Source organism: Hemicordylus capensis, chromosome 3 (genome assembly GCF_027244095.1).
Source record: "Hemicordylus capensis ecotype Gifberg chromosome 3, rHemCap1.1.pri, whole genome shotgun sequence".
Classification (NCBI taxonomy): domain Eukaryota; kingdom Metazoa; phylum Chordata; class Lepidosauria; order Squamata; family Cordylidae; genus Hemicordylus; species Hemicordylus capensis.
In genome coordinates, this window is record NC_069659.1 from 187,712,637 (window position 1) to 187,737,677 (window position 25,041).

The following is a 25,041-nucleotide window of genomic DNA, read 5'->3' on the forward strand; positions in this document are numbered from 1 at the left end:
CAGATAGGTTACCAAGGAGACAAAAACTAAAAAATAGCTGTGTTGATGATTGGGGGGGAAACGTCCAAAATGGTAGCATGATACCTTTTTTTTAGGACCTACTGAAATATCACAAAGTAATGAACAGACTTCTGAGTTGTTTTGTTTGTTTGTTTGATTTCTATACTGCCCTTCCAAAATGGCACAGAGAAATAATAAATAAAAAAGATGGATCCCTGTTCTCAAAGGAACAATCTAAAAGACACATAAGACAGACACCGGCAACAATCACTGGAGGTACTGTGCTGGGGGTGGATAGGGCCAGTTACTCTCCCCCTGCTAAATCACCACATTAAAAGGTGCCTCTTTGCCAGGTTAGCAGGGGTATCCAAGTTAGCAGGAGTTGAGCAGAACTATTCATCTAGTTGGGTGTTAAGCAGAATGCAAAAAGTAAAATTGGATTAACAGGCCGGAACACATGAGCCCCAACATGTTGCGGAGGTGGTGAATGCCTCTCCTCAGCTTAAGGAGGCAGTCATTAGACCACTCTTAAAAAGCCCTCATTGGACCCAGATGACCTGAATAACTTTGACCAGTTTCTGACCTCACTTTCTTGGGCAAGGTGTTGGAGAGTGTGGTGGCATTTCAGTTCCAGGGTGCCCTGGATGAATCTAATTACAGTGGTCCCTCTACTTACGAAATTAATCCGTTCCGAATGCACATTTGTAAGTCGAAAAATTCGTAAGTCGAAAAGCGGTTTCCCATAGGAATGCATTGGGAACGGATTAATGCGTTCCGGAGCCTAGAAAAAAGACCCAGACCCCCAGTAAGGCTTGCAAACTGCACAGGAACATTTCTTTTCAAGAATAAACAGGCAGTAAACAGGCAGGCAAGTCGAGGAAACCCCATCTAAAAATTTGTAAGTCGAAAAAACCGCATCTAAAACCGGATCTAAAACTGCCGTTTGTAACTCGAAAAATACTTATGTCGAGTAGTTTGTAAGTCGAGGGACCACTGTACTTAGATTCTTTCCAGTTTGGCTTCCAACCTGGATATAGGATGAAACTGCCTTGGTAGCCCTGGTGGATGACCTATGCCAGGAGATAGACAGAGGGAGTATGACTCTTTTGATTCTCCTGGACCTCTCAGCAGCTTTTGATACCATCAACCATGGTATCCTTCTGGGATGTCTCTCCGGGTTGGGACTTGGGAGCATGGTTATGCGGTGGCTCTGCTCCTATCTTGAGGGTCGTACTCAGAAGGTGGTGCTGGGAGATTCCTGCTCCACCCCCTGGCCTTTGGCCTATGGGGTGCCACAGGGTTCTATTCTGTCCCCTACGCTGTTTAACATCTACATGAAACCTTGGGAGAGGTAATCTGTAGGTGTGGGCTACAGTGCCATCATTATGCTGATGACACCCAGCCCTACCTATATTTTAAGTCAGCAGAGACCAGGGAGGCAGTGGATGCTCTGAACCTGGGCTTGGAGCTGTTCTGGACTGGATGGGGGCAAACAAGCTGAAACTTAATCCGGATAAGATGGAAGTGCTCTGGGTTGGTAGAACTGATCATCTGAGAAGTACAGTCAATCTGGTCTTGGATGGGGTCACACTCCCTCTGAAAGACAAAGTCCGCAGCTTGGTGGTGTTTCTGGACCCAACACTGTCTTTGGAGGCTCATGTGGCAGCGGTGTGCAGAGCTGCTTTTTACCAGCTACTACAGCTTGTATGCCAGCTGCAATCCTACTTGGAGAAGTCGGACCTGACCTCAGTCACTCATGCTTTTGTAATATCCAGATTGGACTACTGCAATGCACTCTAAGTGGGACTTCCCTTGAAAATGGTTGGAAGCTTCAGCTGGTGTAGAATGCTGCTGCAAGGATGCTCATGGGTGCAAGTCGCTTCATGAGTATCACACCCATTCTGCGGCAGCTTCATTGGTTATTGATCTGCTTCAGAGCTAGATTCAAAGTGCCTTTAAAGTTCTACATGGCTTGGGGCTAGGGTATCTGTTGGACCGTGTTCGCCCATATGAACCTGCTCATGGCACCGCCACTGACAGAGATCCAGTGATGGGGACTAGCGACAGGGCCTTTTCGGTTGTGGCCCCTCAGCTCTGGAACGCTCTCCCTGTAGAGCTTTGCCATGCTCCCTCCTTCAATTTTTAAAAACAACAACTAAAAACACATTTTTAAAAAAAGCTTTTAAATGTTTCATCTGTTGCTTATATCTGGTAGGTTCTTTGGTTTCTACAATTCTTAGTTTTTAGTCTTTTTAAATTTTAAATCTGTAATTTTGATTGTGGTTTTAGCTTGGATTTTTAACTTGTTTAGCTTAATTTGGTTAATTTTATTAGTCTGATTTTACACTGTAACTATCTTATACATGTTGAGAGCCCCCCCTCCCCGAGCAGTGTACTGGAGGGGCAGGGTATACCTATTTCAAATAATAAATAAATTATGTTTAGTTGCAGGGCCAGCTCTGCCCCCTGGCTACAAAAGTAACCCAGAAAGATGTGGTTCTGACCAGGAATATAATTCTTCTCATGCACTCAGAGAAATGGACTGGGATTCTGAAGATGACCAAGATTCAAGTCCGACGCCCAGGTTTGTGCCTTGACATGAATATTTTAAACTACCTTATACTTGGGGATTCACATAAGTGGTACTCATGAGTACCAAAAATTTGTAAAATAATACTCCAAAAGTTTAGAAATACTCAAATGAGTACTGTTTGAGGCCGCCTCACTAGCCTGTCCCCTCCTTCTGCTAGCTGCCACTTTTAATTACTATAAATAGACAAAACAATCATTACAAATATACACTGTGTTAGCAGTTGATATGTAACATGCAGTTTATGTACTTCTTGGGTTCTAGTAAAGATGACAGTAAATCCTGTGAGAGGCAAAGGCCGAAATACATCTGGAATTTGAGAATTACATATCTTATATAGGGTTACAATAGTAATTATCTAATATTTTTCATTGTCTTATATAAAAGATCTTCATATTACGTGGCTATTAGCATTTTCAAAGAGCGATGAGCAAAATGCAATGTAAAGATTTCAGAAATCATTTTAAGAGGGAATGTTTTTTTTTAAATCTTAAAACATACCTTTTAAAGGAGGCTTTTTAATGCTCCATTATTATTTTGTTATATCTCGTAGGTTCTCTAGCTTCTTTAGCTTTTTATAATTTTCAATTTTAACTTGAACCTAATAATTATGGTTTTAATCTGACTTTAAAAAAAAAAAAGTTAATTTTATCACTTTTATTGTCTTATTGTTGTGAGCCACCCCAAGCATTAGTGCACTGGAGGAGCAGGGTATAAATACTTTAAATAAATAAATTCTTAAGAGTTTGGAAATTTGAGGAGAAGTAAAATAATCTATCTCTGTTTGGGCATGTAGAGGGGAATAGGGGTTTTCTCAGATTTTCCATTTTTCCCCCTTGGGCCTTCACACTTCTAATCTTGGGTGTGTGACTGGGCTGGATAAAACATCTGAGCAGGTGCTTCAAAATTAGATACTGTGTATAGCATCATCTGGATACAGGATGAGGAAAGTAGAGCTGAAAACAGTAATCTATAAAGGGAGCCTGCCTTTCTAATCAGGTGTTTCCCAGACTTCTGATAGTTGAAGCATGCTTTTTATATGCCCCCAGAAGAGCCTCACTATTTGGGGCATGTCTCCTTTGAGGATAGACAAATCTGCTGGGACAGTGACCCAGTCTCAGCTAATACAGGACTGTTCAGGAATGCCAGTTGGAAGGAGGTAAGGCCAAAGCAATGAATTGTACATAGATTCTGTGAATGGATTATGGGCTTACAGACAACTAATGTTTTGAGTGAAGTTTTTTAATCTCTTGTGGCTCACTGGTGATTGTCCCATGGTTACTTCTTTTTACTAGCCACATGACTTGGGAATTGATCTGCGTAGAGTAGACTAGCGTGTATTCTTGGTTATTTGAAACTCTAGGGATTCTGCTGGTTTATCTGCCATGCTTAACAAGTTGGTCTCATAGGTAAATATGAAGCCTTCTAATTTATTTTAAAGGCTTCATCATGCATGTCAATCAGTCAGTTTATTACAGTCTCAGACCCGCCAGCAAAAATAACGTACAACATCCATAGCATATAACACCCATAAGATACAAATAGCAACCAATCCAATAACCATTGCTAGCATGCATGTCAAAGGCAATGGTCAAGGCACACCTTGAAACCCTTGACCCTTATGACAACCTTTGTCTTTCAGGCACAATTCAAAGTGCTGATTTTGACCTGTAAAGCTTTTAATTGCTTGCATTCTTCACACTCGAGAGCATCTTTCTTGTTGCCCATTGTGATTTGTTAGGCTAGCCACCTAGAGATACACATATCAGGCGGTATATAAGTATGATAAATAAAAATAACAAGAACATCCTCTTAATTGTTTGAAGTTGGTACTTCAAGCTAGAGGCCTAGTTTTTTCTATGTGGCCTGTATGACTTCGAGCTGCAGGTGGGGAGCTCACATGATGGGATGCTTCCCCATAACAAAAAGAGATTCCTTATACATAGAAAACAAGCATGTGAGGGATAAGGGTTCTAGATGGATTATATTGGTATTAAAATGAATATGGATGTTCCTGGGTCAACAAATAGGTACACAGCTGGTGAGTACATCTTTTTGGCAAGAGCCTTCTCTGTTCTCCAGAGCCTGGAGAAGTGTGGAGGATTGCATTCAGCCTGGAAACGATAAGAGTTTTGCTGTTTCCAAGTCACTTCCAGTTGACTTGGCACAACAGGACAAAGCCAGCTCAGAGCTAGGGAGAAGGGTGGGAGTTTGTTCCCAAAGTTATTCTGGCCATCAGAGTTGCTTGGAATGAAGTTCAGTGTGATGCTACAGATAAGGGGCAAGATTGGTGGTGAGCACAACTTTTGGCAGACTTCCAAGACACTGTATATTAGTGTCTATAAAGTTGCCTTTGACCAGGGTTGATTTGGTTTAAATTGCTTCACAGAAGAACTCAATTTTAATAATTTAAATCACTAGCCAGGAAAGTTCTATTTACTGTTTTTTTTCTGGTCGAAAGGCCACAGTGCATAGGTTTTTAAAAGTTTCTTTAAGGCGCCTGCAGCCTTTATGCCAGAATTAAGAGCCAAGGGAAGGAGGTGTGGCCACAGCTCAGCAGGACCCTCCAACCAACAATAGGTTCCACATGGTTGAGAGGGCCTGGAAAGAATGGAGGCAGCAGAAAAGGAGCGGTGACAGTGCAGTTGGACCTTCCTGGCCCTGGGTTTGCATGCTCCCCCCCCATTTCCTATGGAGTACCGTTTGTGCTTCTCATGGGGGCATTTTGGCCCCTTGCTCTCCCCCCGCCCAAGGTGCTTTAGCTGCAGCCTTTACACAAATGCGGCGTTTCTCATGTGATTTTAAAAAAATTTCAGCCATTTTTCACTGATGCGGCTTTTATACCAAAAAATACAGTAATAATTATTTTCTTGTAAAAGTACATTAGTGTTGTCTGATATAACGTTAATACATATTCAGGGATAGATATAGGTTTTAGTTTTAGGTAGGTAGGCACTATAGCGGTGTTTCTCAACCGCCGGTCCACAGACCTGTGCCGTTCTGTGAGGAGTTGAGTGCTGTCCCCACCAGTCCTTGAAGAATTAAACACACACCCCATTTCAAGCTGATGGGGGCTGCCGCCACTGCTAAGGCTGGCTGGAGCGCTGTATGCATTAACTCTGTTCTAAGTCTGACTACTAATACAGAGGAGGAATGAGGCAGGCAGGCAGGCAAAAGATAAGAAACAACATAAACAGAAGTAAGCAACAGTGCTGATCAAATGAAAAAGGAAGCGGGAGGAGAGCGAGAGATAAGAAGAATGAAAGGGGTGGTGGTGAGGGGCGGGCTGATCGTTGACTGACTCACCAAAAGGGGATGAAGATCAAATAAAAGGGGATTTTTAAAAGCAAGCATGCAGGCAGGAGAGAGAACTAGTGCAATGTGTGTGAATTGAGAAAACCAGTGAAACAGATCATGAGAAAGAGGATGGAGTGGGGCTACGTGTAGCAAGGTGAATGGAGGACAGGGAAGGAGGGAAAGAAGGATGAAGAAGAGACCCACTAAAAGTTTTCCCACTCATGTGTGAGTACATAGCACTTTTTCTCCTTAAACTTCTGCTTAAAAATCAATACAGTTGTAAAAACCTGGATATATATGGAAGTGTGGTGTGAAGGGTTAATCTCGCACCCCATTTCCTGTGGTTTACTTTTCTAACGTGGATGCCATATTTATGTGTATAGTTCATTACCATAACATTAGCTTTTCAAGGGCTGCATGTTTTAGTTGTGAGTGTACTGCTTGGAGATTTTTTGGATAAGGTTTGATTCCAGACTTCTAGTATGATATGAAATTTCATGTTTTAAGCTTCCTATCAATTAAGTTGATATGCTGGTTTTGTGGTAGCAAAAATGCATTATCCCATTTGCTAAGCAAGGTCTACCCTGTTTTGCATGTGAATCTACATGTGATCACTGTACAGTATTCCCCTTAGGGCAGGAGTTAGCAAACTTGGCCATCCAGCAGTTGTTGAACTACAACTCCCATCATCCCTAGCATGAGTCTCTCTTTCTCAATCCTGTCTAGTTGCTCTAGCTAGGAAGCAATTAAATTTGTTTAATTAGATTTATGGTTTTAATACTTAATGTTTGCTTTTAAATGATTTTAATTTAATGACTTTAATGCTTATAATAATATGATTTTAATTGTAAACCACCCAGTTTGGGGTGGTATAGAAATTTGTTAAACAAACAAACTTAAACTTGAAACTCTTTTACTAACTTCTGGTCCAGGAAACTGCGCATGAAGAATGTATCAGTCCTTGACTCCGAAAAGGTTGAGAAACACTGCTCTATAGCATGCAGCCACCTAATGGCGCAGTGGGGAAGCAACCTGCCTAGGGCTGTTGGTTTGAATACCTGCTGGTGTGTTTCCCAAAATATGGGAAACTCCTGTATCGGGCAGCAGCAATATAGGAAGGTGCTGAAAGGCATCATCTCATACTGCACGGGAGAAGGCAATGGTAAACCATTCCTGTATTCTACCAAGAAAACTACATGGCTCTGTGGTTGCCAGGAGTAGACACTGACTCGATGGCACGGCCTTTCCTTTTACACGCTATAATAGGTGCACACATATCAAAATGCTGTTTCATTTGGGCAACCAGGCCTTGCATTTCTTTCTTGAACTATTTACATTTCTGAGCTCCTTGGAGGAAGAGCAGGATATAAATTAATTTTTTAAAAAAATTCTCATGCATGCCCATCTTATCCACAGGAGCAGGAACTTCATTAAAATATTCCCAAATGGGGTCTCTTTTGCAGCCTGATGCCATGATAGGTGTGTCCTTTCTACAATGGAGGATACACTTGGAAAAAGTTTCTTCAGGACTGCATTAATACTTTCTGTTCACTTTCTAGTCCCCTCCTCTATCCCTTGCATTTATATCCAGACTCTTCCTTGCTCAGATCTACTCCATCCCCCCAAATCCTCCATTCATTGGCCACCTTTAGCTCAATTCAGGTATTATGCTGTATGAGTGTACAGATGTCTGTATACTTGTACACATGTTTATGGGAATTATTGTACCTGTGTTTATTTTAAAAGTGAACCTGGATACTGGCCCTTCAAATGCATGCTACAGATAGGAAGTATACTTCTGAACCTTCGTTCAGCATAGCATGTGAGTGACTGTACCTGTGTACACTGTTCACTTGTTGAACAAATGTTGAATATAAAGTGTGAATAGGCCTAATGTCTGCACTTTTAGAGAGAGCAAGGGCTGGACTGGGGTGTGTGTGTGCGTGTGCGTGCACACACACGCTCTGCATCTACACCACCTGCAGAATAGGATTGATCAGGTCTGTTATCTCTTATCCCCATATACTGCTGTTAACATGATCATATGATATAATTAGAAGTTATTATTAACATTCATGATAACTTTGATCTAAGTTCTTTTTTAATGAATTTTTTAAGAATCCAATTTTAATCCTAAAATTCAATTCTTAATTTATTTATTTTTTAATGATTTTTGTCACCCCGACTTTGACATTTGGTGAGAGTAAGGTCATCTTATATCGATGAACTGCTTAAGTTACCAAATTTTGTAAATTGCTCTGTACACAGATTTAAGTGCGCTCACCATGGAGATAGAACACAAATAGAACTTGAGATGCAATTGCTTGAAATAATTTTAAGTTTTTCCTTTTAAGTTTAGATAATTACCATCTAATATCTGAGTAATTATTATGTTCTATTGCTATATTTATAGAAAGCAGAGAAGATATCGGGAGGAAGAAGATGATGGATTCTTTGGTCCTGCACTGCCTCCAGGTTTTAAAAAACAAGATGAATCCCCAGAAAGGTAATTCAAATGGAGATGTGGTGGGTGGGTAGGTGGGGGATTCTACTTCTTCTTCTTCTTTTTTAAGTAATATTTTCAAATATTGAGAGGAGCTATAGAGTTAGGAACATAGGAAGCTGCCATATACTGAGTCAGACCATAGGTCCATCTAGCTCAATATTGTCTACACAGACTGGCAGTGGCTTCTCCAAGGTTGCAGGCAGGAATCTCTCTCAGCCCTATCTTGGGGATGCCAGGGAGGGAACTTGGAATGTAGATGCTCTTCTCAGAGCGGCTCCATCCCCTAAGGGGAATATCTTACAGTGCAAACACTTCTAGTCTCCCATTCATATGCAAGCAGGGCAGACCTTGCTTAGCTTAAGGGGACAAGTCATGCTTGCTACCACAAGACCAGCTCTCCTCTCTGAGTTCTATGGTTAAAATTCTGTTGCTTTGAAATATATTAATTGGGAGAGAAATTGCAAGCTGATATATTCAAAGGCTGAAAATAGTTGTTATGAAGGCTGCAGGAGGACATAGAACCATAAAACTGTCCTAATCTAAAATATATGTAGGCATAAGAAAAAAGATGTTGTACCTTATATAGCCACGTTTCTTTAGGCTTTTTAAGGCTTTATATGAAAGAAGATTCCTTGAGACCTGTTAGTGCAAGAATACCAAGTTCCCTCATAAACTACATCTGCCTAATGCAGGGATCCTCAACGTTGGGCCCCCAGATGTTCTTGGACTTCAGCTCCCATAATCCCCAGTCCCAGTGGCCTTTGGCTGGGGATTATGGGAGTTGAAGTCCAAGAACCTCTGAGGGCCCAACGTTGAGGATCCCTGGCCTAATGCATTATTGTTTATAAGAATCTTGCTAACCAGCAAGCACTAGATGGTCCACCAGAAACTTGCCTGTGGGCCACAAGCTACCCCCTGCTCATCCCTTGTCTGCAGCCTGAGTGGCAAGTTGGGGATGTTCAGTGGCTGGCATCTTGACTATGACACACTGGTGCAATGGGAGAAGTACTGTAGTAGCACTGAAGAGTTTCAAATTAACACTGCCCTAGTGCTTGTGTGTGGGAATTTTGATGACCTCTCCTTCCTGTGGAAGACACGCCACCCAAAATTGTCCCCAAGGGCTGCATGATCTTCAGTAGCATAATTTCTGGTGGCAAAGAGATGTGTTGACTTTTTTGCTGTCCATCCAAGGAACCAATGTCCTAGATAATCTTGTGGCATTCTGATTTGCATGTGGGACACTACTTGGGTGTATGTCATTAGCCTGAGCATTTTATGCAGCAGCTAGACTTGCAGAAACTGTCAAGGCATGAAGTCTCTATAGTTGTCTTTAAGGTACTCGTGTCCTTTGCCTGACCAGTGTGCACACCATTTGGAAAAGGGTAGAAACTACAGAAGATCCTAGAGTACTTCTGCTATGCATCATAGGGCATCTTAAGAAGGGATAAACCTCTTAAAATGTCTTCCCCACCCAAATGTTTTGCATAACAATGTGAAGAATTAAGAATACACATAACAATTGACCTTAATTGAGGTTGGTTCTGGGCAGCAGTATCAAGGCAGTGTGCACACATGTGCATTATTTTGTGCCATTATAGATATAAAATACACACACACAAATGTTGAAGGAAAGAAGTGTATTGTACAATTCCATTCTATTTATAAATTTATAATAAAAATATGTAATATTTATTATTTCTAAAATCGGATTTATAGCTTTATAGTGCCAAACTAAGTATGCTAGCTTTGGGGTTGAAGCTGAGCTCTTAAAATTTCATAAAGACAACATTTATTCTGATGAGCTTTTTTGAAAGTAGCATAATCTGGTACGGGATCTGTTGATATGCATTAAAATGGGTTCTGCGCCTGCGCAGAAGCCTCTCGGTGTCGAGTTTATACAGCTCCTTTTAGGCACCTGCGTCCCCGCCCCACGTGACTACGTGGCTATTTAAGGCGGGAGAGAGCGCAGGCCGCTCAGTTCCTTTGCGACCACTGTGGAAATCACTTGGTTTCTGCGGCTCCTTTGCGCTTGTTTCCTTGGCTACTTTCAGTTTTGGCTTCATTGGATATTTGACTCGGACTGTTTGACTACTCTTGCGGCTTCCTTGAAAACTTCGTTTTGACCCAGACTTGGACTGTGTTTGGCTTCTCTAATCCCCTCTAACTTGGCGAAAGATCGGACTGTTTCTCTGGCTACTGACCTCGGATAGTGAGTAACATGGATGCCCCAGTGGGAAAACGGAACTTTAAACGTTGCACTGAGTGCAAGGCTAAATTACCTTCCCCAGATCGTCATAGCTTGTGTTTACTGTGCCTGGGGGAAGCCCATAAAGCTACTGCTTGTAAAATTTGTCAGTCCTTTTCGAAGCAGACCAGAAGGAATCGTGAGCTCCGTTTACGGGCTGCTTTGTATGATGATGTTCTGGCAGCGCCTTCCTCGAAATCTCCTCAGGTGCATGGCTCGAAGGACCTGGGTCCAGCCCAGTCTAAAACTTCGAAGCTCCCCGTGAAGTCCCCTAAGTCCTCCAAGAGGCCGGGTGAGAAAATGGCTGCCGCGGGTGTTCCCGCCAAAAAGGCACGGCATCGAACCCAGTCGGAGTTGACGCCCTCTCCAGGCACTGCCCAAGACGTGGTCTTCATCTCGGCGTCAAGAGCGCCGGTTCCAGGAGACTCGACTGCTACTTCGATACCAACGCAACCTCTGGTATCGACGGCTCCTTCGACATCAGGGGCTCCGCCTAGACCTTTGTCGACACCGAAACCTCCATCCCACTCGACGTTGTCGGCTTCAGTATCAACAATCTCTATGCCGACTGAATTCGTAGAGACTTGTGCAACACCGGGTGCCTCAACATCGAGACAGGCCGCCTCTGCGTCGAGATCGACGGACACTCTGGACGAGCCTTTGCATGCACCAACCTCAGCATCGACGGTGCTGCCAGCTACTTTTTTGATATCGGCCACCAGGGATCTGGTGCCGGCACCTACTCAGATCCGCTCGCCATCCACCTCAAGGGATGAGGACCGTATGTCCATGCTAAATACGCCGACAAATGTTACCGCTGTGACCCCGCGATTCTGAGCGCCGATGACTTTCGCTATGGACGGGGCTGATACGGAGGGCTGATCACCACAACTAGATCCTCTGCTGAGAATGCTGGACTCCTCTACCAATACGCCGTCTACTTTCAGAGGTTTTCTGCGTTCTGAAGAGGATGCTGCCACCTCTGACCCGCGTATGCTCACTGCTGTGCAACTGGCAACTCCGACACCTTGGCACACTTGTGGTTTTAGCCACCGGGCATCGCCTTTTGCGGAGGCTGCTTTGCCGGGCACCGCATCCCCTGGTGCGGAATATGACTTTCAGGAGTACCGTGCTTGGCAGGGTGCGTTGGCCTCGAGACAGACTCCTGCCTTAACAGCGGGGGCGGCTCCGCCTCTACAGGAAAGGCTATTTACTAGTGTGAGCACCCAAATGAAAAATCATTGCACTTTGGCTCAAACTCAAACAATTTCAAGGCATTACGCTAACGCCAGCTCACAGACTGACCCCTTGCCGGCACCGTTAGAGTGGAGAGAGATGTCTCCTAGGCTTCCGTCGCACCACTCTATTTCGGACCGGGATTCGGAAGAAAGTCATCATGGATCGTCTGATTTCGAGTCAGACACAGAAACTGTGGAATTGGACCCGTCTCCGGATGTGGCAACGCCTTCCCATGTGTCGCCGACGGAAGAATTAAAGGCATATCACTCCCATGTAAAACGCATGGCCAGTGCGTTAGGTCTGGATCTTACTTCACAACTTAAGACTATAGACGATCCGGTCTATAATTTTATGCAAAGGTCACAATCGGCGCAGCCTGTGGCGCTTCCATTGTTACCGATCATTTTCAATGCTGCCCAGTGCGCTTGGTAGGTTCCCCATACTTCGACACCGACATCTAAGGGGCTGGAAGGTCTGTATCGGGTTCAGAAACAGGATAATACCTACCTGTTTAAGCACCCTGTCCCAAACTCTTTAGTTATCGATTGTGCTACCTCCTCCAAGTCTAGTCGATGCCACACGACTCCTGCTGACAAAGAAGGCAGGAAATTGGATGTTATGGGGAGAAAATTATATTCTACTTTGTGTTTATCTGTGAAAGTCGCTAATTACTTGGCTTGTATGGCTAAATACAGCTACTGTATTTGGGAGGAACTGGAGAAGGTCATGGATACGTTGTACCCAGAAGAGATGAGACTGTGATTTCAAAAAACTTTGCAACAGGCTGGTGACCTTACCTGTCAGCAGTTGAGCACGGCGAAGCACTTAGTGGAGTCTGAATCCCGCTCCATCACAACAGCGATCACCCTACGTCGTCATGCCTGGCTGCGGTCGGCCACCCTGCAACAGGACATGAAAGATAAGATAGAAGGTCTACCATTTGATGGTAAAGGTCTTTTCTCAGAAGAGACTGATGCCACGATGGAAAAGTTAAAGAAATCTAAGTTTACCGCTAAGACCTTCACTTCAGCGGCCTCCCCTGCTACATCTTATGGGGGAAGACAACATACCTCTTACAGTCCCAGGTCTACGTACAGACAGCAAGAACGAAGGGACTTCCGTAAACCTTACTACCTGTTCACAAAACGAGCAAACCAACAGAAGGGAAAATTTTCCTCGGGTCAGCGCACCAAACAGGCTGGCGGAAATAAACACCGTCTTTGAAGTGCGGAGCAGCCCATCGCCCCCACATGGTACTTCCCACTACTTCTACTCCCTGAACACCAGGGAGAATTTGAGCCCAGTGAACAATATCACGCAACCGGACCCACTAGCCACCAACACCATCAGGTTGGCAAGTCATGCGGACGCATGGCGCAACATAGCATCAGATCAGTGGGTTTTAAAGATTGTTCAGTCAGGTTACGTGACAGAGTTCAAGACCCGACTGAAATTCAGGGGCCTGCGCTTCACGAAGGCTACACCAGCCCTTCTCCAAGAAGTTCGGGAACTCCTGTTCAAGAAAGCAATAGTACCAGTGCGATGGGCAAATTGACGGGAGGGTTTTTACTCCCGTTATTTTCAAATTCCGAAGAAGGATGGCGGGATCCGACCTATCATGGACTTGAGACATCTAAACAAGTTCATCCTTGTGAAGAGGTATCGAATGACGACGTTACAGGACATCCTACCTCTTCTCCATCAAGAGAGGTGGCTTGTGACGTTAGACTTAAAGGATGCCTACTTTCACATAGGAATCCGGCCCTCCTTTCAGAAGTATCTATGATTCACGGTCGGGACATCCCTATACCAGTATCAGGTGCTTCCCTTCAGCCTGTGCACGGCTCCCCGTGTTTTTACCAAGTGTATGGCGGTAGTAGTCGCCCACCTGAGGACAAGGGGACTGAAGCTGTATCCGTATCTGGACAATTGGCTTCTGTCCTTGACAAGCAGAGGAGAGTTACTTTCGCAGATAGAGTATATGTTGCAACTTCTCCAAGACTTAGGCATACAAGTAAATTGGAAGAAGTCAAATCTGACGCCGGTTACGACCATATTGTACATTGGAGCTCAACTTGATGCTACACTGGGGAGGGCGTTCTTACCAGAGGACCGTTTTCAGACCATAGCTTCGCTGGTTCGAATGTTTCAGACTACACAGTCACAAACAGCGTGGCATGTCCAACGTCTATTGTGTCTGATGGCCTCTTGCCGGACAACCGTGTGGTATACGCGCCTGAAAATGAGGAAACTGCAATTATGGTTCCTGTCCTCTTTCAATCTACTCAGGGACAGCCCCAGGAAGTTGCTGACGGTTCCGCTTCCAATTCTGCGGTTCCTCTCCTAGTGGACACAACGCTCCAATCTGCTCAGGGGAGTTCCGTTCCAAGCCCAACTTCCGTTGGTTTGGGTCACGACGGATGCCTCTCTTCGGGGCTGGGGGGGACACTGCAATGCCGCCACAACTCAGGGCCTCTGGACCCGCAAACAAAGTCTCCTACACATAAACTTCCTGGAGCTGTTAGCTGTCTTTCAGGCCATGAAAGCCTTCCTTCCCATGCTACGCGGAAGGGTGGTCCACTTGCAGTTGGACAACACCACTGCCATAGCCTACCTCAACAGACAGGGGGGAACAGTCTCCAGGTCGCTCTGTGCACTCAGTGTTCAGATTTGGCACTGGTGCATCAAGAACAGCATAACGCCTATAGCAATACACATAAAGGGATCAGACAACATTTTGGCGGATGGCCTCAGCCGCTCGTTCTCCAGAGACCGTCACGAGTGGGAACTGAACGACCTCTACTTTCAAGGGATCTTCAACCTTTGGGGTCGTCCGGAAATAGACCTGTTCGCCATGACACACAATGCGAAATGCATGCGGTTCTGCTCCAGGGCGGGACACGATCTGCGTTCTGTGGGTGATACGTTCCAAATCGACTGGTCGCTTCACCGTTCTTATATGTCCGTCCGTCCCCCCCCCACCGCTTGTGGGCAAGGTGGTAGCTCGTCTCCTGCAAACTCCAGCAAGATGCATCCTGATTGCCCCGTGGTGGCCACGACAACCGTGGTTTCCACATTTACTCAAACTGACCTCACGGACTTACCAGAGACTTCCGAACTGCCCGGACCTGCTAATTCAAGACGGTGGAAGGGTGTTACACCCCGAAGTTCTCACGTTGCAGCTGACAGCATAGCTGATTGACTACTAAATAAAATCCTGCTGAACGAACATAAACCATCTACTAGGTGGAACTATGCCAGCAAATGGAAGAGATTTGCATCCTACGCGGATACGCATGGGTTCCGTCCTAAACGTGCTACCATACAGGAAGTCCTGCTTTATTTGACGAATCTTAAGACGTCCGGCCTTTCTAATGTGTCCATAAGAGTGCATCTAGCGGCCCTTACGTCTAGGCACCCGGGATGGGATGGCAAGACTCTGTTTTCTCATCCGGCCTGTAAGAGTTTCCTGAGAGGACTCACAAATCTCTATCCTCCTGTATGCAAACCAATTGAACCCTGGAGCATCTCTCTGGTCCTCTCTATGCTATCAGAGCCGCCATTTGAACCCATGAGTGCGTCTTCTCTTCGACATGTTTCCTTGAAAACGGCCTTTTTGGTGGCTATCACCACTGCCCGTAGGGTGAGTGAGCTGACGGCTCTCCGTATGGACGTACCTTACACCCGCTTTTATGCTGATAAAGTTCTCCTGCGTCCAGACATCAGGTTCACGCCAAAGGTGGTCTCAAACTTCCATGTCAATCAAGACATAGTCCTACCCACCTTTTTCAGTGCTCTGTCCACTCCCTTAGAGAAGGCTCTCCACTCTTTAGACGTCCGCAGAGCACTTCTCTATTATCCGTCCAGGACCAAACTGTTCCGGAGATCCAGGAAGTTACTGATATCATACAAAGGATCTTCTCGGGGCCAGGCTCTGTCTAGACAACGCTTGTCACATTGGCTAGTCGAAGCAATTCGCCTTACCTACTCAATCCAGGGGGTACCAGCACCAAAGAATATTAAGGCACATTCCACCAGAGCGTATGGAACTTCTGCAGCTTTTTTTGTCAGGGGTGTCCTTTCCAGAGATCTGCAAGGCTGCTACTTGGTCCTCTGAGGAACATTTTATAAAGCACTACGCTATTGACCTACGGTCCGCTGCGGAGGCGAACTTTGGGAGAGGCGTTCTTAAAAGGGTGTTGCAGTAAGCACTGCTCCCTCCTCCTTCTGGAGCTAACTAAACACCCATTCTAATGCATATCAACAGATCCCGTACCAGATAAACAGGTTGCTCACCTGTAACTGATGATCTGGTAGAGATCCGTTGATATCCATTAGACCCTCCCGAGCCTCCCCTCTGCAGTGCACCTTAGGTCTTTAGAGTACTATTGGCCATATCTTGGACTGCCTCGGCGGTCTCCAAGGAACTGAGTGGCCTGCGCTCTCTCCTGCCTTAAATAGTCACGTGGGGCGGGGACGCAGGCGCTTAAAAGGAGCTGTATAAACTCGACACTGAGAGGCTTCCGTGCAGACGCAGAACCCATTCTAATGGATATCAACGGATCTCTACCAGATCATCAGTTACAGGTGAGCAACTGTAACTGATTTTGTTTTTTCTTGATATGGTGATTGGTTTTGACCAATCTTGCCAGAACCATAGCATACTGGGTTAGGCTCCTGGTTGCTCTACTCTATTATCTTCTCTGCCTCTTGCCAACATTTGATAATTCTTGGGGAATAGTTCTGGATTCCCTCAGTAGACCTCTGGAATAACTGGGTCACAAACAGAACAAAAGCCTTCAATGAATTAACTTAATCTGCTGAGAACTGAGTAGATTTTTAACAATGATCTCAATAAAAGTTGAAATATTCAGAATCTTTCTGAAAAAGAAAAAAGACTCTATTAAAGTCTTATGTTTAAGTAATGAAAACAGCTATAATTATATTTCCACTTAACTAATTGAAGGCTTTTGTTCTGTATGTGGTTCAGTTATTAGACTAAGGCAAACAGGGCACATTTTGTGTTTATATACTTCAACACGATTATTTTTTTAAGAAGAGCCTTTTAAGATGGGGAAAACTGAAGGGGCCTGAAGCAAGGTAGGCTAGGCTCAAGGAAAAGGAGTGAGGGATCAGAATAATGAAGCAGCACTCAAGATGGGAAAGATATTAAAAAGGGAGCTTAGAGAGAGATAAGTAAGGGCAGGTCTAGGTGTAACATTAGGCAGGGTGAGGCAACTCATCTCAGGCAGGAGCTGCTGGAGTCACACTGAAGGTCAATTATTTTTTGCCATTAAATAACTGGCAATTTTATTATAAATTGCCCCTGAGGGTACACAGAGGCATATGCATTTTCTCTCTCTCAGGCAACAGAACAGCTTCGGCCACAATTCTGGCAAGGGGTGGCAGAAAAGTCGAAAAGCAGTATATAAATAATCATGTCCAAGAAAAGCAGAACCCCTCCCCCCCCCCACCTTAACCTCCACTCATTCCATTCACTCTTGTGTGGAAGGCTAGATACCTTAACCACCCAAGTAGCCAGGGCCTGGGTGACAGGGAAGTATGGAGAGCACGCTAGAAGAGAGGAAGCCCAGTCAAAGCAGCATGCAGGGACAGGGTTGCTGCTTCTAGCACCAGGATGGCTGAAATCCCATCCCACTGCAGTGCTGCTGGGTTGCTCCCTCTTTGCTGCTGCTGCTGCTTTGGGGGCTGCCTCCAGGAAGTGCAGCCACTTCCCCAGACCCCATGCTGCTGCTGTCTCAGCACGGGTGCTGGAAACAGCCTCTCTCGGCCTTCAGTTACCCTGATCGGGTTCCGATCTTTCCCTAGCAAGAGCCTGGTGGCGGCAGTGAACAGGCAACAGGACTCTGAGCCGAATCCCCAGTCTTGCTGCACAAGAACCCAAGTGGTGGGGAAGGAGGGAAACAGAGGGGTGGGTGGAAAGGGAAGCAACTGGGAGCTGAGGAGAAATACCAAGTGACAGGCGGGGGGGGGAGCAGTAGCCACAGAGGAAGCAGACCAGGAGAGCACTAGCAAGAGAGTGAGTGCCTCTTTGGGATCGCTGTGCGGGGGGCTTGGAGTGTGTGTGCTATAGTGAAGCAGAAAATAAAATTAGTACTTTGGATTTTCATTCTTCTTGGGAATAGTAGGATAGTCTCCCCCATTCGGGGGAATGCAAAGCCTGATGCATAGTGAGGGATTCTCAGTATGGTTAGGAGGGCTTAGAGCAGGCGTGCACAACTTAAATGACCTGGTGGGCTGAAACCAACACTGAATTGGCTCATGGGGGCCAAGGTCAATTTTTTGGGTCCTGATTATTAAAGTAACACTTAATATAAATCAATTAAATTAAATTAAAATGAAATTAATTAAAATGAATTTGATCAAAATTTAATCTTGGCCTTCCAGAACTTCAAAAGTTAATTTAAATTAATATTTAAATTTATTTATTTATTTAATTCTATTTCTATACCGTCATTCCAAAAATGGCTCAGGGCGGTTTACATAGAAAATAATAACTAAATAAGATGGATCCCTGTCCCCAAAGGGCTCACAATCTAAAAAGAAACATAATAGACACCAGCAACAGTCACTGGAGGTACTGTGCTGGGGTGGATAGGGCCAGTTACTCTCCCCCTGCTAAATAAAGAGAATCACCACATTAAAAGGTTGCCAAGTTAGCAGGGGTTAGAATGGAGCGCCGGAGGGGGAAAAGTGGCGGGAGGGGTAAGTACAACCTCCCCCCGCCCTTTAAGAGACACACATACACACACACACACACACACACACACACACACCACCAGCGTCAGACTGCTGGACTGGGCCCCTTGCGAACCGGTTCGCAGGCCTCTAACATGGCCTGCGGACTGGTTCGTGCACATCCCTAGAAACAACTTGATTACATAGGCAGCAAAAATGCTGCTGTGAGGGTGGCTTCTTTGAGTGTATATGGAGGAGTCGTATCCCAGCTGAATCCTCATAGAACCTATATAAAGATTCATGCCTGCTATCTTCTGTTTGTGAATACTTAGGGACCCCTGCTTTCTGGGAGTAAAGAAAGATAGGGCTAAAAGTTAACTCCAGTTAATATACTCTCACTTGTAAATACCAAAAAATCATCATCATCACCATCATCATCATCCCAGATTAGTTCTCAGGGGGTCATGTTCCTCATAGACTCTGGTCTGTGGTAGTTCTTGCCAGATACTTATATATTTTATTACTATTTAGAGGTCCTGATGTAAGTGTTGTACAAATGTATTTTAAGAAAAATCATGGGAAAGAGAGCACTGCTATTTAGAACCTGGGTTTTCCCAACAGAAAGACTATGGAGGTGAGAAAAGAGGAAAAAGCTGATTTCCCTCTTTCAGCAGCTAGATGGGGATGATGCTTTAAAAACAGCAGATACTTCTGAGTTGATCAAAGGAGTCTGGAGTAGCTCTTGTGCCTGAAGTACCTGCAGTGAGGCAGTCTTCTTGTGGAACAAAGGACCTGTTTGCCAGGTCAATAGAAAAGGTGTTGAAAGACCTTTTTATTTTTCATCCCATGGTTCATATGGAATTGAATATTTTTAATAACCTCTAAATTGTTAAATCTTATTGGGAAGATTGGGGCTCTTTATATGCAGAATATAATGTTATCTATAGAATAAGAGATTATAAGGAGTAGAAACCACAGTCTGTCTAGGCTTTTGATTCTGAATAGGGGAGCTGCTGAATAAGGTACCTTGTTGGTCCCTTATTCATTCTGCCTCAGATTAAAAAATAATAATCAAGAGTTGTGTTTAGAAATGGAGCACAAGAAAGATGCCAAGCAGACAATGAAGGAAAGTAGATCTTTAGATTCATGCACTGTTCTTTCTAAGGCATGTGCTCATAAGGTTTTTTTTATGTCCCCTTGGTTAATTTTAGACCTCACACAGGTTGAATCAGGAAGGCCCCACTCTGAATCTGCATGCACACACACTGCCTTGATACAGCCACCCAGAAAAAAACTCATTCCTCACAGAGATGAAAAAAATTAGAGGGACCACTGGATACGTGCTATAATTAACTTGGTTCTGGTGCACAATGTTCCTTAATATACAGAAAATTCTTGATAATTTTAGGGGGAAGGAGCATTTCATTGGGGATGAAAGTTATTTGTAATGGGCATATACAATTCTGAGCAAAGAATTATTAAAGCACCTTTCCCATTGCAGAAATGTCTTATGTGGTGGGATTATTTTATAACTGCTGATCTGCAAATTTAAAAAATTCCAATGAGGCTGTAAAAGTGTCTTCCCTGAGATAGTAACATTGGATATTTTAGGTAACAGTAAATCTGCCTTAAGGTAGGAGGACGGGTAATGGTAGGTTCCCTCAAAAGAAGCACTTGCTCAGAAGTGGTGGCATGCCTCAATCTTCAGCAGACACAAATATTGGATGAATACTATGGCAAGGCCCGACAACAATATTCAGATTTAATCTGAGCTGCTGTAAACCCACTCTGCACCTAATCGCTTGAAAACTGGCTAGAAGTTTGTTCTTCTGCACATAGTTGCTCCAACACATAATTTTGGACAGCTCCGGCTCAAACGTGAGTGCTACTCAAGAGGAAGCTGACATGCTGTTTGCCACACCCTCTGATGCTAGGCCTGCCCACATGCCATTCTTTCCCATCTCATAACTCTGCTTTACTTTCTAGGCACGCCATACTGCTCTGCACTTTAAAACCCCACTACGGTATGCCCAGGAAGTAAAGCACAGCTATGAGATAGGAAGCTGCCATATACCAAGTCAGATCATTAGTCCATCTAGCTGGAATGGAATCTTTATTACAGTCATAGACCAGATTAGTTACATAATAGATAAGTAGTAACCTCCATCAATCATAATTTAGCCAGTACTTTCTTGTAAAACACAGTTTAGAATATAACAATATGTACACTCGACACTCATGGTTTTACCAATTGCTTCCTTACACAGCTTGCGATGCAGCAAAATTTTGCCACCTTGGTGGAAACATTAATATAACTGTCGGACCAACGAAGAGAGACACAAAAGGCCGATGGCCTATCTGAGAATTTACTACTACTACTCTGTGGTCACCAGGAGTCGACACCGACTCAAATGGCACACTTTACCTTTAAAGTTCTCAAAGCGGTTTACATAGAAAAATAAATTTAGACAGAACAGGTAACAAAAGTGCTAGTCGGATATCTCAATAAACCACCTAGAGCCTTTGGAGTCAGGCAGTATATACATTAATTAATTAATTGAATGAATGAATGAATCAGACATTGAAGCAACATATGATCAATCGTCTCAACTGCTCCTGACTGACCCAGGCATGACTGTTGAGAAAAAGGAATACTAAGAGTGACCCTCTAAGAGAGCTGAGGGCAGCACATTCAAGCGTGCCAAGGCAAATGCCCTTCTCAATTTGGCAAAAACAAGCTCATGTAAATATTTAGCTGGTCTATGGGGATGAGCTGTGGGGATGACATTACCTAAGAAAAGTAGGTGTCTGACTCTGGCCCTATCTTCCTGAGTCACAATATCCCAAATCCACTGCTTAATTATCTCCTTGGCTTTTAAAATCCCTAAGGAGACCCACATATGGATAGAAAGCCCATAACTTTCTAATTTCCTCTCAACTCCCTCTTTCCATGCAGATGCAAAGTTTTCATTCAGGACCAAAGGTGTGAGGCCAAGATTTACATTCAGATAATAATAAATCTTTGCAACTCAAACATGTGCTTCAGTTGATACTAACCCCAGTTCCAGCAGCATGCCCAGAAAGTAAAGCACAGCTATCAGATAGGAACGTAAGAGGCTGCCATATACCAAGTCAGACCATTGGTCCATCTAGCTCAGTATTGTCTATGCAGACTGGCAGCGGCTTCTCCAAGGTTGCAGGCAGGAATCTCTCTCAGCCCTGTCTTGGAGATGCCAGGGAGGGAACCTGGAACCTTCTGCTCTTCCCAGAGTGGCCCCATCCCCTAAAGGGAATATCTTCCAGTGCTCACACATCAAGTCTCCCATTCATATGCAACCAGGGTGGACCCTGCTTAGCAAAGGGGACAAGTCATGCTTGCTACCACCAGACCAGCTCTCTTGATCTAGGGGATCATAAACATTGTTGCATGGCCAGATCCACCTCACTTACTCACACATGCTGCTGTTCCCCATCTTGCCCTTCTGGGCACACCACACCCAGACTTCAAAGAGCAGATCAGCAGCCTCCCACCACAAGGGCCTGCTCCCTTGCTGGCCGCAGCTGATCTACACTTTAAAACCCCGGCATAGCATGCCTAGAAGTTGTGGTAGAGCTGCAAGATGGGGAAGGGTGGGGCAGAGAGGAGTTGTAGAGTGTGCAGAGGCTGGTGAGCGGTGCCCATAGGTGGTGGGCAGGGCACTAGGCCTACACTTGCTTCCCCATGGCACAGGCATCGCCTGAGACTGTAGCCTCTTGAGCAAGCTGTCTTGGATTTGGGAGATGTATCTGGTAACAAACTTAATGGTAGATTGCACAGGTGGGAGGAGTTTGGATGGGTGGGGCTGGAGTGGTCTGGTTTGTTGAAGGGGTTTGCATGGGTAGACACAGATTTGACTATCTGCATTTGTAGGTGTGGGGGCATGAGCCCCTCTACAGGAAAGTGAGCTCAGTTTGATATCAGAATTTAAGGATGAATATTTCCAGGACCATTAATAAATGTAGCTTAGAGCAGCTTCTAATAACTACTACTTTTCTGCTGTAGAGTGAATTGTTCCTTTAAAAAATTAAAATATAACTTACTTTCTTCTTTCCTTGAGGCCTATTATAGGCCCTGCTTTACCACCTGACTTTAAGAAACTGTCAGAAGATGCTGAAGAAAACAGATGTGATACAAGACCTATCGTGCCATCTCGATTCACAGCCCAGGTGTGTATTTAAAAAAGAAGGCGCAAGAGAAAAGTAAGAGCCACTTTATTTGTGGAGCATGTTTGGATCAAAATATACTCAAGTCTGGATCCGAGGTGCTTAGCATGACAAGGCTGGGTATCTGTTAACTATAAAGTACCTCACAAGGTTCCACTGATTTGAAAGGGTCTTAGTCGATCAGTTAGTGATTGCTGTGTAAGTTAATAATCAAACCAGTTCGCATGCAATTTGAAACACACAAGAAGAGGTAAAATATAGCTTTTGTTGGCTTTCAGAAGTCACAAGCCTTTCACTGGGCAATATTGTTCATAGGGGACAATATTGTTCCCCATTTGTTCATGGTTAAAAAATGCATGATAAAAATATACTGCCAACCAATATAGTAATTAAGCTATTGAGTTCTCTCATTCCATTCAGACTTTGTAGCACACACTTAAGGAAGAAAATGGATGAGGTAGAGGAAAATGCTTAAGAACATAACATAAGAACAGCCCTACTGGATCAGGCCCAAGGCCCATCTAGTCCAGCATCCTGTTTCACTCAGTGGCCCACCAGATGCCACTGGAAGCCTACAGACAGGGCATGCCCTCTCTCCTGCTGTTACTCCCCTGCAACTGGTACTCAGAGGCATCCTGCCTCGGAGGCTGGAGGTGGCCTGTAGTCCTCCGACTAGAAGCCATTGCTAGACCTCTCCTCCATGAAATTATCCAAACCCCTTTTAAAGCCATCCAGGTTGTTGGCTGTCACCACATCTTGTGGCAGAGAATTCCACAAGTTGATTTTGTGTTGTGTGAAAAAGTACCTCCATTTTTTTTTAACCTAAATTTCCCGGCAATCCATTTCATGGGATGACCCCTGGTTCTAGTGTTATGTGAGAGGGAGAAGGATTTCTCTCTATCCACTTTCTCCACACCATGCATGATTTTTTAGACCTCTATCCTGTCTCCTCGCAGTCATCTTTTTTCTAACCTAAATAGCCCCAGGTGTTGTAGCCTTGCCTCATAAGGAAGGTGCTCTAGGCCCCTGATCATCTTGGTTGCCCTCTTCTGCACCTTTTCCAGTTCAACAATGTCCTTCTTTAGATGTGGTGACCAGAATTGTACGCAGTACTCCAGGTGTGGCCGCACCATAGTTTTGTATAAGGGCAATATAATATTAGCAGTTTTATTTTTAATCTCCTTCCTAATTACCCTCAGCATGGAATTGACCTTTTTCACAGCTGCTGCACATTGAGTCTACACTTTCAACGAGCTGTCCACCATGACCCCAAGATCGCTCTCAGATCCCATCAACATATACTTGAAGTTAAGGTTTTTCATCCCAATGTGCATCACTTTACACTTGCCAACCTTGAACTGCATTTGCCATTTTGTCACCCACTCCCCCAGTTTGGAGAGATCCTTTTGGAGCTCCTCTCAATCTGTTTTGGATTTCACTGCCCTAAATAGTTTGGTATCATCTGCAAATTTGGCCACCTTGCTGCTTACCCCTACTTCTAGATCATTTATGAATAAATTAAGTCACTGGTCCCAGTACAGCTCCCTGGGGAACCCCACTTCTTACTTCCCTCCATTGTGAAAACTCTCCATTTATACCTACCCTCTGTTTCCTGTCCTTCAGTTAGCAGTCCACACATGTACTTGTCCTCTTATCCCGTGACTAACCCTAACCGGCTTAGTTATTAAAGGGTGGCAGGCAGGCAAGCAAGCCTAGAATGCCTTTGATCTCCAGCTAAAGGAAAAACATTGTCTTTCTAGATCTTTTGTCTTCTGAGACTCCTGGCTCCCCCCACCCTCCCCAGCTATGAGGAGTCACAGATCATTCCTCTGCTTCTTATATGTGCCTGTCAACCACACGTTTCCTTACCTTGCTTGTGAGCTAGCAAAATCACCTTCTGTGATGTTCTGATACTGAGAAATAAATTCTAAGAATCCAAAGTGTCTACCAAAATTGGTATATTCCCTTTAAAACTTGAACGTGTGGGTTTGTAAACAGAATAACTAAGTACTATAACTAAAGGGTTCTCTGATATTTTTCTTTTACTACTTCTAGCTGACAAATTAACAATCATTTTGTATCATGTAAAATGTGCAGCAGTAACACAATCTCTTGCTTTTTCCTATTTATTCTAAGTTCCATTTCTCTACCCCTTCTTTCCTGTGTTGTTGCATGTTATTGTCCCCTGCTTAATACCTGCAAGGAAAAGGATTTTTCTTCTTGAGAATTCTCATGAATTCTGAAGACATTGAGGGGAAAAGG

At 44.3% G+C, this 25,041-nt stretch overlaps 1 protein-coding gene across 3 annotated transcripts in view; it reads left to right on the top strand.

Moving 5' to 3' along the window:
* The window catches only part of GPALPP1 (GPALPP motifs containing 1), a 40,341-nt gene that overhangs the window by 1,294 nt on the left and 14,006 nt on the right, over positions 1 to 25,041 (top strand). For 2 of the 3 annotated variants that reach the window (XM_053310792.1, XM_053310795.1), the window contains exons 2-4: positions 2,446 to 2,584; positions 8,301 to 8,393; positions 22,674 to 22,782. In XM_053310792.1, coding sequence (XP_053166767.1) covers positions 2,446 to 2,584; positions 8,301 to 8,393; positions 22,674 to 22,782 — 341 coding nt within the window. The remainder of the gene's footprint in view (positions 1 to 2,445; positions 2,585 to 8,300; positions 8,394 to 22,673; positions 22,783 to 25,041) is intronic. The other variant, XM_053310793.1, reaches the window with a different exon arrangement.